We start from the raw sequence: 14,127 nt of genomic DNA on the forward strand, positions 1-14,127 counted from the left end.
TCGGGTTCGGGGTCGTGATCGGGAGGAGGGGGTCGGGGTCGTGATCAGGAGGAGGGGGTCGGGGTCGTGATCGGGAGGAGGGGGTCGGGTTCGGGGTCGTGATCAGGAGGAGGGGGTCGGGGTCGTGATCGGGAGGAGGGGGTCGGGTTCGGGGTCGTGATCGGGAGGAGGGGGTCGGGGTCGTGATCGGGAGGAGGGGGTCGGGGTCGTGATCGGGAGGAGGGGGTCGGGGTCGTGATCGGGAGGAGGGGGTCGGGGTCGTGATCGGGAGGAGGGGGTCGGGGTCGTGATCGGGAGGAGGGGGTCGGGGTCGTGATCGGGAGGAGGGGGTCGGGGTCGTGATCGGGAGGAGGGGGTCGGGGTCGTGATCAGGAGGAGGGGGTCGGGGTCGTGATCGGGAGGAGGGGGTCGGGGTCGTGATCAGGAGGAGGGGGTCGGGGTCGTGATCAGGAGGAGGGGGTCGGGGTCGTGATCAGGAGGAGGGAGGTCAGGGTCGTGATCAGGAGGAGGGGGTCGGGGTCGTGATCGGGAGGTTGGGGTCGTGATCGGGAGGAGGGGGTCGGGGTCGTGATCAGGAGGAGGGAGGTCAGGGTCGTGATCGGGAGGAGGGGGTCGGGGTCGTGATCGGGAGGTTGGGGTCGTGATCGGGAGGAGGGGGTCGGGGTCGTGATCGGGAGGAGGGGGTCGGGGTCGTGATCAGGAGGAGGGAGGTCAGGGTCGTGATCAGGAGGAGGGGGTCGGGGTCGTGATCGGGAGGAGGGGGTCGGGGTCGTGATCGGGAGGAGGGGGTCGGGGTCGTGATCGGGAGGAGGGGGTCGGGGTCGTGATCGGGAGGAGGGGGTCGGGGTCGTGATCAGGAGGAGGGGGTCGGGGCGTGATAGGGAGGAGGGGGTCGGGGTCGGGGTCGTGATCAGGAGGAGGGGGTCGGGGTCGTGATCGGGAGGAGGGGGTCGGGGTCGTGATCGGGAGGAGGGGGTCGGGGTCGTGATCGGGAGGAGGGGGTCGGGGTCGTGATCGGGAGGAGGGGGTCGGGGTCGTGATCGGGAGGAGGGGGTCGGGGTCGTGATCGGGAGGAGGGGGTCGGGGTCGTGATCAGGAGGAGGGGGTCGGGGTCGTGATCGGGAGGAGGGGGTCGGGGTCGTGATCGGGAGGAGGGGGTCGGGGTCGTGATCAGGAGGAGGGGGTCGGGGTCGTGATCGGGAGGAGGGGGTCGGGGTCGTGATCAGGAGGAGGGGGTCGGGGTCGTGATCAGGAGGAGGAGGTCGGGGTCGTGATCGGGAGGAGGGGGTCGGGGTCGTGATCGGGAGGAGGGGGTCGGGGTCGTGATCAGGAGGAGGGGGTCGGGGTCGTGATCGGGAGGAGGGGGTCGGGGTCGTGATCAGGAGGAGGGGGTCGGGGTCGTGATCGGGAGGAGGGGGTCGGGGTCAAGATCGGAAGGGTAGTGGATGTCACGATCGGGAGGGGTAGGCTGAGTGGTGGCTGGCATTGCCCTGTGGTTTTAATGCAGAGCACTCTTGCACCTCTTGGCTCTACAGTCAGGTATGTATTTTTAAAAAACTTACCTTATTAGTGGCGTCCTTTAAAGACCACTAGTTAGGCCGTATTGGAGTGGTAACAGGGCACCTAGAACATCATAATATGATTAGGCAGAGTCAACATGGTTGTATGAAAGGAAAATCATGTTTGACAAATTTATTAGAGTTTGTTGAGGATGTAATCGGCAGGGTAGATAAGGGGGAACCAGTGGATGTAGTATATTTGGATTTTCAAAAGCCATTCAATAAGGTGCCACACAAAAGGTTGTTACACAAGGTAAAGGCTCATGGGGTTGGGGGTAACATGGATAGAGGATTGGTTAATGGACAGAAATCAGAGAGTAGGGATAAAGGGTCATTTTCGGGTTGGCAGGTTGTAACTAGTAGGGTGCTGCAAGGATCAATGCTTGGGCCTCAGCTATTTACAATCTATATTAATGATTTAGATGAAGGGACCGAGTGCAATGTATCCAAGTTTGCTGACGATACAAAGCTAGGTGGGAAAGTAAGCTGTGAGGAGGACATAAAGAGTCTGCAAAGGAATATAGACAGGTCAAGTGAGTGGGCAAGAAGGTGGCAGATGGAGTATAATGTGGGGAAATGTGAGGTTATTCACTTTGGTAGGAAGAATAGAAATGCATAATATTTTTTTAAATGGTAAGAAACTATTAAATGTTGGTGTTCAGAGAGACTTGGGTGTCCTCATACGTGAAGCACAAAAAGTTAGCATGCAGGTACAGCAGGCATTTAGGAAAGAAAATGGCATGTTGGTCTTTTTTCGCAAGGAGGTTGGAGTACAAGAGTAAGGAAGTCTTATTACAATTGTACAGGGCAATAGTGAGACTTCGCCTGGAGTACTGCGTACAGTTTTGGTCTCCTTATCTAAGGAAGGATATACTTGCTTTAGAGACGACTTCCCCTGGCTGGAGAGTCTAGAACTAAAGGGCACAGTCACAAGATAAGGGATCGGCCATTTAAAACTGAGATGAGGAGGAATTTCCTCACTTAGAGGGTTGTGAATCTTTGAAATTCTCTAAGGCTGAGATCGATAGATTTTTGGACTCTAGTGGAATCAAGGGATATGGGGATTGGGCAGGAAAGTGGAGTTGAGGTCGAAGATCAGCCATGATTTGATTGAATGGCGGAGCAGGCTCGAGGGGCCGTATGGCCTACTGCTGCTCCTATTTCTAATGTTCTTATGTATGTAGACCTGGTATCCTGGATGCAGCCGGCCTAGAGTTAGGTCACTTATTCGCACATGTAAAGGGCCAATGCTCAAGTCTAAATCGTCGATGGATAACAGGAACAGAAGTGGACCCAGCAGTGACCCCTGAGATACAACATTTACAATCCTTCTCCACACCGAGAAACATCTATTTACTCTAACTCTGTTTCCTGCCTGTTAACCAACTTTCTCGCAGAGGCATCACCACAGACAGGAAGTGACCCGCAGAGTCCATCACCACAGACAGGAACTGGACTGTGGAGACATCACCACAGACAGGAACTGACCTGCAAAGACATCACCACAGACAGGAAGTGACCATGGAGCCCATCACCATGGATAGGAAGTGACCACGGAGTCCATCACCACAGACAGGAAGTGGCCCATAGAGACCACCATCACTACTACTTGTGACGTGCGCACATACCTCCTCCAATAGCTTTGAAGTTCAATGTCAGCATTGACAGAACAAGCAGTAAGAAGGACCTGCCTGTGTTAGTGAAGGGCTCTGCGTTGATACAAAGAGTTCCATTTCACCGTCTTCACCCTTGGGCACAGCCAAGGTGCAGTGTGTCTCCATGTAGAAATGCTCCTGGCCTCCAATGTGTACTTCCCCTGCGGAACAACATTGACATAAGTTAAGTGATGCCTTGCACCTTGAGAGTGGCAGGTCCCTAACATCGTATAACATTTTAAATACAGCTGTAAGTCAATGGGTGACAAGCAAGAGAATCAGAGAATCTCACAGCAAAGAAGGAGGCCATTTAGCTCTTTGGAAGCCCTGGAATCTAATTGATAGGTTCAGATGGTTTATATATAAAATAAAACCATCTGAACCCCTCGATTAGATTCCAGTCTGTAATCACTCCCAGGTATCCATTACTCTATATATAAACCATCTGAACCCCTCGATTAGATTCCAGTCTGTAATCACTCCCAGGTATCCATTATTCTATACATAAACCATCTGAACCCCTCGATTAGATTCCAGTCTGTAATCACTCCCGGGTATCCATTAATCTGTGTGTAAATTTTCTGAACTTCTCAGATAGATTTCAGATATCTGCCTGTCATGCCCTGAGCAGATAAAGATTTGCCAAACCATTTTTTTCTGATGAAGACAGTGTGCCTTTAAAATAAAACCAGTACGGACCCTCGATGATGTCATCAGCTTGCGCAAATCCAAGATCGATGTTTCCATTCTTCATTTCCTTTGGTGGACTGTGGAATGATTTATGGGCAATCGCCTCCTGGGTTAGAAGAAACATCTGGTCACTGCTTGCAGCTAACACAAGGGGCTTCAAATGGCATCGCTTTACGGAGCCAACAATATCTAGGGAGCACGGAATCTTTTAAAATGCAAGAGGATTTGGGTCAAGACTTGTTACAGACTTGTACGATGCCATTGGTGACAGGAGTATGTCCTGAGGCTCCCTTTCTAAACTAAAATAAAGCCTTGCCAGGCACTTTTTCATGAGGACCCTATTCCACTGGGGAATGTTACATAGAATTTTAAAGCACAGAAACAGGCCATTCGGCCCAACAGATCTATGCTGGTGAGAGTTAAGAGTCAACTACTTAAAGAAAGAAAGAACTTGCATTTATACAACATCTTTCATGACCTCAGGATATCCCAAAGCACTTTACAACCAGTAAAGTACTTTAGAAGTGTAGTCACTGTTGTAATGTAGGAAACGCGACAGCCAATTTGCACACAGCAAGGCCCCACAAACAGCAATGAGATAATGACCAGATAATCTGTTTTCAGTTTTCAGCAATGTTAGTTGAAGGTTAAATATTGGCCCAGGAAGAAGTCCCCTGCTCTTCTTCGAAATAGTGCCACAGGATCTTTTAGGTCCATCTGAGAGGGCCTCGGTTTAATGTCTCATCCGAAAGACAGCATCTCTGACAGTGCAGCACTCCTTAATGTATGCTTAATAAATCTGCGACATCTGACATTCAATGTTGCGAATTAATTTGAGGAGTAAATTACACCCATTCTCTAACAGTATCATAATATAAAAGGGGGTACAGGTTATATAGCAATTAACATAATGAGGTGCAATGAATTACCTGAATGGTGATGATGGTTGGAAGCTTATTGTAGGTGATCTTTACTGCCTTTGCAGCCCTCTGGGCGTGAACTGCTGTGTCTGCGACAACTGCCCCAATAATATGTCCGACACAGGTGACCTACACGGTGTAGGAAAATAACAAGGAGTGGTTAGAACATCTGGTAGTCTCTTTTTTTTGCACTCTAGGAACAATCTTTGGAGTCTGTGCTGCCCAAGGGGAGCCTCGCCCACAGGGGGTACTCATCGAGGAATCGGGAGCGGGTGCAACGCAGATTGACCAGAACGATACCGGGGCCAAAAGGGTTAAATTATGAGGACAGGTTGCACAGACTGGGCTTGTATTCCCTTGAGTATAGAAGATCAAGGGGTGATCTAATTGAGGTGTTTAAGTCGATTAAAGGAATTTATAGGGTAGATAGAGAGAAACTATTTCCTCTGGTGGGGGAGTCCAGAGCAAGGGGGCATAATCTTAAAATTAGCGCGAGGCCATTCAGGGGTGATGTCCTGCCCCAACGCGTTAAGCAGTGCACAACCAGAGGAAGCGAACCCCAACTCTGGCCCCAGTGTCAGCATCGAGCACTCCAATAGTTGTCAAGTTCCATCTGTGGTACCCCCAACATCGGAAGAAGACGCTGAACCATATCCTCCATTAATGGATAGAAAGCGATGCGGCCTGAATTTGCCTCCATGCCTGAATTCCTCGATATATTCCCCTAGGATACACAGCTCTAAAAAGGAAGAGCTTGTCACCGACCTCAGGACGTCCCATACCGCTTTACAGCCGATGAAGTACGTCACAACAGGTCTCTTACAAAGCAGGCTATAGAGGAACGTGGCTGGGTTCAGGGGGTAGGCCTGGTAAACCCCTTCCACGATGTTGGGCAGGCATAGGATTTTCTGGCTGTGTAGGGCAGAGACATGCTTACAGTGTCATAGAGTGATAGAGTCATAGAGAGTCATAGAGTCAGACAGCACGGATAGAGGCCCTTCGGCCCATCGTGTCCGCGCCGGCCATCAGCCCTGTCTACTCTAATCCCATATTCCAGCATTTGGTCCGTAGCCTTGTATGCTATGGCATTTCAAGTGCTCATCCAAATGCTTCTTGAATGTTGTGAGGGTTCCTGCCTCCACAACCCTTTCAGGCAGTGAGTTCCAGACTCCAACCACCCTCTGGGTGAAAAAGTTCTTTCTCAAATCCCCTCTAAACCTCCCGCCTTTTACCTTGAATCTATGTCCCCTTGTTATAGAACCCTCAACGAAGGGAAAAAGCTCCTTAGTATCCATCCTATCTGTGCCCCTCATAATTTTGTACACCTCAATCATGTCCCCCCTCAGCCTCCTCTGCTCCAAGGAAAACAAACCCAATCTTCCCAGTCTCTCTTCATAGCTGAAGCGCTCCAGCCCTGGTAACATCCTGGTGAATCTCCTCTGCACCCTCTCCAAAGCGATCACATCCTTCCTGTAGTGTGGCGACCAGAACTGCACACAGTACTCCAGCTGTGGCCTAACCAGTGTTTTATACAGCTCCATCATAACCTCCTTGCTCTTATATTCTATGCCTCGGCTAATAAAGGCAAGTATCCCATATGCCTTCTTTACCACCTTATCTACCTGTTCCGCCGCCTTCAGGGATCTGTGAACTTGCACACCAAGATCCCTCTGACCCTCTGTCTTGCCTAGGGTCCTCCCATTCATTGTGTATTCCCTTGCCTTGTTAGTCCCTCCAAAGTGCATCACCTCGCACTTTTCCGGGTTAAATTCCATTTGCCACTGTTCTGCCCATCTGACCAACCCATCTATATTGTCCTGCAGACTGAGGCTATCCTCCTCGCTATTTACCACCCTACCAATCTTTGTATCATCAGCGAACTTACTGATCATACCTTTTACATTCATATCCAAGTCATTAATGTAGACCACAAACAGCAAGGGACCCAGCACCGATCCCTGTGGTATCCCACTGGCCACAGGCTTCCAGTCACAAAAACAACCTTCGACCATCACCCTCTGCCTTCTGCCACGAAGCCAGTTTTGTATCCAAAGTGCCAAGGCATCCTGGATTCCATGGGCTCGTACCTTCTTGACCAGTCTCCTGTGGGGGACTTTATCGAAGGCCTTACTGAAATCCATGTATACCACATCCACTGCGTTACCCTCATCCACACGCCTAGTCACCCCCTCAAAAAATTCAATCAAATTAGTCAGACATGATCTTCCCTTGACAAAGCCATGTTGACTATCCCTGATTAATCCTTGCTTCTCCAAGTGGAGACTAATTTTGTCCTTCAGAATTTTTTCCAATAATTTTCCTACCACTGATGTTAGGCTCACTGGCCTGTAGTTCCCCGGTTTTTCCCTACTCCCCTTCTTGAATAATGGTATTAAATTAGCGGTTCTCCAGTCCTCTGGCACATCCCCTGTGGCCAGAGAGGTTCTGAATATATGTGTCAGAGCCCCCGCAATCTCCTCCTTTGCCTCACACAGTAGCCTGGGATACATTTCGTCCGGGCCTGGGGATTTATCCATTTTTAGGCCTGCTAAAACCGCCAATACCTCCTCCCGCTCGAAGTTAATATGTTTGAGTATATCACAGTCCCCCTGCCGTATTTCTATGTCTACATCGTCCTTCTCCATAGTGAAAACAGATGCAAAAAATTCATTTAGAACCCCTCCTACATCTGCCGGCTCCACACACAGATTGCCATTTTTTTCCCTAATGGGCCCTATTTTTTCCCTAGTCATCCTCTTACCCTTAATATACTTATAAAACATCTTAGGATTTTCCTTTATTTTGCTCGCCAGTGTTATTTCATGGCCCCTCCTTGATCTCCTAATTTCTTTTTTAAGTATCCCCCTGCACTTTTTGTACTCCTCTAGGGCTTCCTCCGTCTTTAGCCTTTTGTATCTGCCAAAAGCCCTCCTTTTTTTCCTAATCCATTCTCGTATATCCCCTGACATCCAAGGTTCCCTGGAGTTCTTGGAACCACCCTTGACCTTTACGGGAACATGTTGCCATTGTATGGTCTCAATCTCCCTTCTGAAAGACTCCCATTGCTCCGATGCGGATTTTCCTACAAGCAGCTGATCCCAGTCCATTTTGGCCAGATCCTGCCTTATCCTATTAAAATCGGCCTTCCCCCAATTTAGAACCTTTATTTCCGGCCCCTCCCTGTCCTTTTCCATGACCACCTTAAATCTCACCGAATTATGGTCACTGTCACCAAAGTGCTCACCTACTAGCACTTCTTCCACTTGGCCGGCCACATTCCCTAGAATTAGGTCCAGTACCGCCCCCTCTCTTGCAGGACTTTCTACATGCTGGCTCAAAAAGCTCTCCTGGATGCACGTTAAGAATTTTGTACCCTCTAAGCCTTTTACACTCTGAGTATCCCAGTTAATATTGGGGAAGTTGAAATCCCCCACGATTATTACCCTATTATTTGCACAATTTTCTGAGATTTGCCTACATATCTGTTCCTCGATCTCCCCCTGACTGTTTGGGGGCCTATAGTACACTCCCATCAAAGTGCTTGCCCCCTTTTTGTTTTTAAGCTCCACCCATATGGCCTCATTAGAGGAACCTGCTAATATATCATCCCTCCTTATGGCAGTAATTGATTCTTTAATTAATATTGCGACCCCCCCTCCTCTTATACCTCCCCCTCTGTCTCGCCTGAAGATTCTGTACCCCGGAATATTGAGCTGCCAGTCTTGCCCCTCCCTCAACCATGTCTCTGTGACAGCAACAATATCATACTCCCATGTGTTTATCAACACCTTCAGTTCATCCACCTTATTCGCAAGACTCCTTGCTTTAAAATAGATGCCATCCAGCCTTGCCCTTACATATTTGCCCTGTCTTCCAAGCTGACTTGTTTTTTTCTCTATATTTGGCTGCACATCACCCCCTATTGTAGCTCCACTCTGTATCCCATCCCCCTGCCAAGTTAGTTTAAACCCCCCCCAACAGTGCTAGCAAACCTCCCCGCTGGCACCTACAAATTAGGTGCTCTCCCACTGCATCCAGCGAACTCTGGCAGGGCCGGAGGTCGCTAGCGGGCATGATCCTGGCCTAACCACCAGGATTGTGGCCTGTGGATTTTCTGAGCCATTTTGTTTAAGTCAAGTAAGACAACCCACTGATGTGGGGAAGCATGCCGTGTTCTTTATTTTGTAACATTTCGCGAAGCTAGGTTCTACTGATTGAATGAAGTGAATCTGATTATAACTGTTGCTCGGGTATGTTTACTTGCCATGAAATAAAACAGCTTAATGGCTTGTATTAACTCTTGCATCACCGAGCATTAACACGGTCCGCCTCAGGACAGACTAAAGAAGTACGTGTGCGAAAGACGTGAATATCAGGATAAGATCACAATTATTGTTCCACTCCCGGGTCACTCCATTGTACAAGCAGTTACAGGAGTCAACTCCTTATTAAAGTAAGATGCTCAAACCGCTTATGGGAGTAACTGAGTCCACTGAACCTGAGAAGGTATCTACGGCAGACCATACCATTATCTCCCTATCACAGCATCCAACTGTGCTTTAAATGACGCCAGAGATTTTGTCTCCACGACCCAAACCTGAAAGTAAATTCCAGACGCTGCATCCAGACAACTAAGTGAAACAAAATGTTCACAAAAGCAAAATGCTGCAGACGCCGGAAATCTGAAATAAAAACCGAAAACGCTAGAAAGCACTCAGCAGGTCAGGCAGCATGTGCGGAGAGAGAGACAAGAGTTTCAGCTCGATGACCTTTCGCCATCGGACAAAACGTTCCCTCTGTTGTGCAAATCCAAGCATTTGGTTTCCATTTTGATTTTAAGTGGAGAAGCCAGACTGGTCCAAAAATGGGCAAGTGTGGGCCCCATCTACGTTCTGATACAGTGCTGAGGGTTGATCTCAAGAGCTGGGTGAAGGGATAGGTCTTCAACCAATCTGAGCTGTGCTGGGTTCTCTCTCAGGCCCCAGGAGTGACACGCTACCCCATTACATCATCGGCCCACATTGCTCCTATGTCATTTCCTCTCCCCTCCAAGAACCCGGCTGATTTTCATTCCATTGATTGCAGGGGGATGAAGATGGGGTGGGTCCTATAACGGACGGGCCAATCACACCCCCAGATTAACGTCCATGCGGTGAAAATGAATGATATTGAAATGCAAGTTGTTGCTGATATTGGTGATTACTAACCACTTCCTCAGCAAACACCGTCTCATCCTTAAAAATAGTTCCAGTCTTGTTGCTCCCAGGGATGTCCTTGGCAGTGAGGAAGCACGTGACTCCAGCAACCTTCAGGGCTTCACTTGCATCAATTGAACTGCAAGAAACAGGGGAAAGGAGTGAGTTAGTTTATTTCTATATTTCATTTGAAACACACAGAGTGTGTTACTGTATAATATATTCAGGGTGCTATTGTACACAGAGTGTATTACCATGTAATGTGTACAGGGTGTTATTGTACGCAGAGTGCATTACCGTATAATATGTACAGGGTGCTATTGTATGCAGAGTGTATGACTGTATAATATACACAGGGTGCTATTGTACGCAGTGTGTTACCGTATAATATATACAGGGTGCTATTGTACGCAGAGTGTGTTACTGGATAATATATACAGGGTGCTAGTGTACACAAAGTGTATTACTGTATAATATATTCAGGGTGCTATTGTACACAGAGTGTACTACTGTATAATATATACAGGGTGCTATTGTACGCAGAGTGTGTTACCGTATAATATATACAGGGTGCTATTGTAAGCAGAGTTACTGTATAATATACACAGTGTGCTATTGTACGCAGTATGTATTACTGTATAATATACCCAGAGTGCTATTGTACGCAGAGTGTATTAATGTATAATATATACACGGTGCTATTGTACACACACTGTGTTACTGTATAATATATACAGTGTGCTATTGTACACAGAGTGTGTTACTGTGTAATATACACAGGGTGCTATTGTACGCAGAGTGTATTACCGTGTAATGTGTACAGGGTGTTATTGTACGCAGAGTGTATTACCGTATAATATACACAGGGTGCTATTGTATGCAGAATGTGTTACTCTGTAATTTACACAGGGTGCTATTGTATGCAGAGTGTGTTAATGTATAATATATACAGGGTGCTATTGTATGCAGAGTGTGTTACTGTGTAATATACACAGGGTGCTATTGTATGCACAGTGTGATACTGTATAATATGTACAGGGTGCTACTGTACACAGAGTGTACTACCGCATAATATGTACAGGGTGCTATTGTACGCAGAGTGTGTTACTGTGTAATATACACATGGTGCTATTGTATGCAGAGTGTGTTGCTGGATAATATATACAGGGTGCTATTGTATGCAGAGTGTATTACCATATAATATATACAGGGTGTTATTGTATGCAGAGTGTATTACCATATAATATATACAGGGTGTTATTGTATGCAGAGTGTATTACCATATAATATATACGGGGTGCTATTGTACGCAGAGTGTACTACCGTATAATATATACAGGGTGCTATTGTACGCAGAGTGTGTTACTGTATAATATGTACAGTGTTCTATTGTATCCAGAGTGCATTACCATGTAATGTGTACAGGGTGTTATTGTACGCAGAGTGCATTACTGTATAATGTGAACAGGGTGCTATTGTACGCAGAGTGTACTACTGTATAATATACACAGGGTGCTATTGTACGCAGAGTGTGTTACCGTATAATATATACAGGGTGCTATTGTACGCAGAGTGTGTTACTGGATAATATATACAGGGTGCTAGTGTACACAGAGTGTATTACCGTATAAAATACAAAGGGTGCTATTGTACACAGAGTGTATTACCATATCATATACACAGGGTGCTATTGTACACAGAGTGTATTACTGTATAATATATTCAGGGTGCTATTGTACGCAGAGTGTATTACCATATAATATATACAGGGTGTTATTGTATGCAGAGTGTATTACCATATAATATATACGGGGTGCTATTGTACGCAGAGTGTACTACCGTATAATATATACAGGGTGCTATTGTACGCAGAGTGTGTTACTGTATAATATGTACAGGGTTCTATTGTATCCAGAGTGCATTACCATGTAATGTGTACAGGGTGTTATTGTACGCAGAGTGCATTACTGTATAATGTGAACAGGGTGCTATTGTACGCAGAGTGTATTACCGTATAATATATACAGGGTGCTATTGTACGCAGAGTGTATTACCGTATAATATATACAGGGTGCTATTGTACGCAGAGTGTATTACCGTATAATATATACAGGGTGCTATTGTACGCAGAGTGAACTACCATATAATGTGTACAGGATGCTATTGTACACAGAGTGCATTGCTGTACAATATGTACAGGGTGCTATTGTATGCAGAGTGTACTACTGTGTAATATACACAGGGTGCTATTGTATGCAGAGTGTGATACTGTATAATATGTACAGGGTGCTATTGTATCCAGAGTGCATTACCATGTAATGTGTACAGGGTGTTATTGTACGCAGAGTGCATTACTGTATAATGTGAACAGGGTGCTATTGTACGCAGAGTGTACTACTGTATAATATACACAGGGTGCTATTGTACGCAGAGTGTGTTACCGTATAATATATACAGGGTGCTATTGTACGCAGAGTGTGTTACTGGATAATATATACAGGGTGCTAGTGTACACAGAGTGTACTACTGTATAATATACACAGGGTACTATTGTACGCAGAGTGTGTTACCATATCATATACACAGGGTGCTATTGTACACAGAGTGTATTACTGTATAATATATTCAGGGTGCTATTGTACGCAGAGTGTATTACCGTATAATATATACGGGGTGCTATTGTACGCAGAGTGTACTACCGTATAATATATACAGGGTGCTATTGTACGCAGAGTGTGTTACTGTATAATATGTACAGGGTTCTATTGTATCCAGAGTGCATTACCATGTAATGTGAACAGGGTGCTATTGTACGCAGAGTGTATTACCGTATAATATATACAGGGTGCTATTGTACGCAGAGTGTATTACCGTATAATATATACAGGGTGATATTGTACGCAGAGTGTATTACCGTATAATATATACAGGGTGCTATTGTACGCAGAGTGAACTACCATATAATGTGTACAGGATGCTATTGTACACAGAGTGCATTGCTGTACAATATGTACAGGGTGCTATTGTATGCAGAGTGTACTACTGTGTAATATACACAGGGTGCTATTGTATGCAGAGTGTGATACTGTATAATATGTACAGGGTGCTATTGTATCCAGAGTGCATTACCATGTAATGTGTACAGGGTGTTATTGTACGCAGAGTGCATTACTGTATAATGTGAACAGGGTGCTATTGTACGCAGAGTGTACTACTGTATAATATACACAGGGTGCTATTGTACGCAGAGTGTGTTACCGTATAATATATACAGGGTGCTATTGTACGCAGAGTGTGTTACTGGATAATATATACAGGGTGCTAGTGTACACAGAGTGTACTACTGTATAATATACACAGGGTACTATTGTACGCAGAGTGTGTTACCATATCATATACACAGGGTGCTATTGTACACAGAGTGTATTACTGTATAATATATTCAGGGTGCTATTGTACGCAGAGTGTATTACCGTATAATATATACAGGGTGCTATTGTACGCAGAGTGTATTACCGTATAATATATACAGGGTGCTATTGTACGCAGAGTGTATTACCGTATAATATATACAGGGTGCTTTTGTACGCAGAGTGTGTTACTGTGTAATATACACAGGGTGCTATTGTATGCAGAGTGTGATACTGTATAATATGTACAGGGTGCTATTGTACGCAGAGTGCATTACCGTGTAATGTGTACAGGGTGTTATTGTACGCAGAGTGCATTACCGTATAATATATACAGGGTGCTATTGTATGCAGAGTGTACTACTGTATAATATACCCAGGGTGCTATTGTACGCAGAGTGTGTTACTGTATAATAAACACAGGGTGCTATGGTACGCAGAGTGTACTACTGTATAATATACACAGGGTGCTATTGTACACAGTGTATTACTATATAATATATACAGGGTGCTATGGTACGCAGAGTGTACTACTGTATAATATACACAGGGTGCTATTGTACGCAGAGTGTGTTACTGTGTAATATATACAGGGTGCTATGGTACGCAGAGTGTACTACTGTATAATATACACAGGGTGCTATTGTACGCAGAGTGTGTTACTGTGTAATATATACAGGGTGCTATTGTACGCAGAG

General features: G+C 46.2%; 1 protein-coding gene across 2 annotated transcripts in view; it reads right to left on the reverse strand.

The window, feature by feature from the left end:
• Window positions 1-14,127, reverse strand: part of LOC137322091 (xanthine dehydrogenase/oxidase-like) — a 162,509-nt gene that overhangs the window by 48,209 nt on the left and 100,173 nt on the right. For both annotated transcript variants that reach the window (XM_067985171.1, XM_067985172.1), the window contains exons 20-23: window positions 10,032-10,158; window positions 4,834-4,953; window positions 3,914-4,010; window positions 3,251-3,375 (exon numbers count right to left, since the gene is read on the reverse strand). In XM_067985171.1, coding sequence (XP_067841272.1) covers window positions 3,251-3,375; window positions 3,914-4,010; window positions 4,834-4,953; window positions 10,032-10,158 — 469 coding nt within the window. The remainder of the gene's footprint in view (window positions 1-3,250; window positions 3,376-3,913; window positions 4,011-4,833; window positions 4,954-10,031; window positions 10,159-14,127) is intronic.

This window comes from Heptranchias perlo, chromosome 5 (assembly GCF_035084215.1).
Source record: "Heptranchias perlo isolate sHepPer1 chromosome 5, sHepPer1.hap1, whole genome shotgun sequence".
Lineage (NCBI taxonomy): Eukaryota > Metazoa > Chordata > Chondrichthyes > Hexanchiformes > Hexanchidae > Heptranchias > Heptranchias perlo.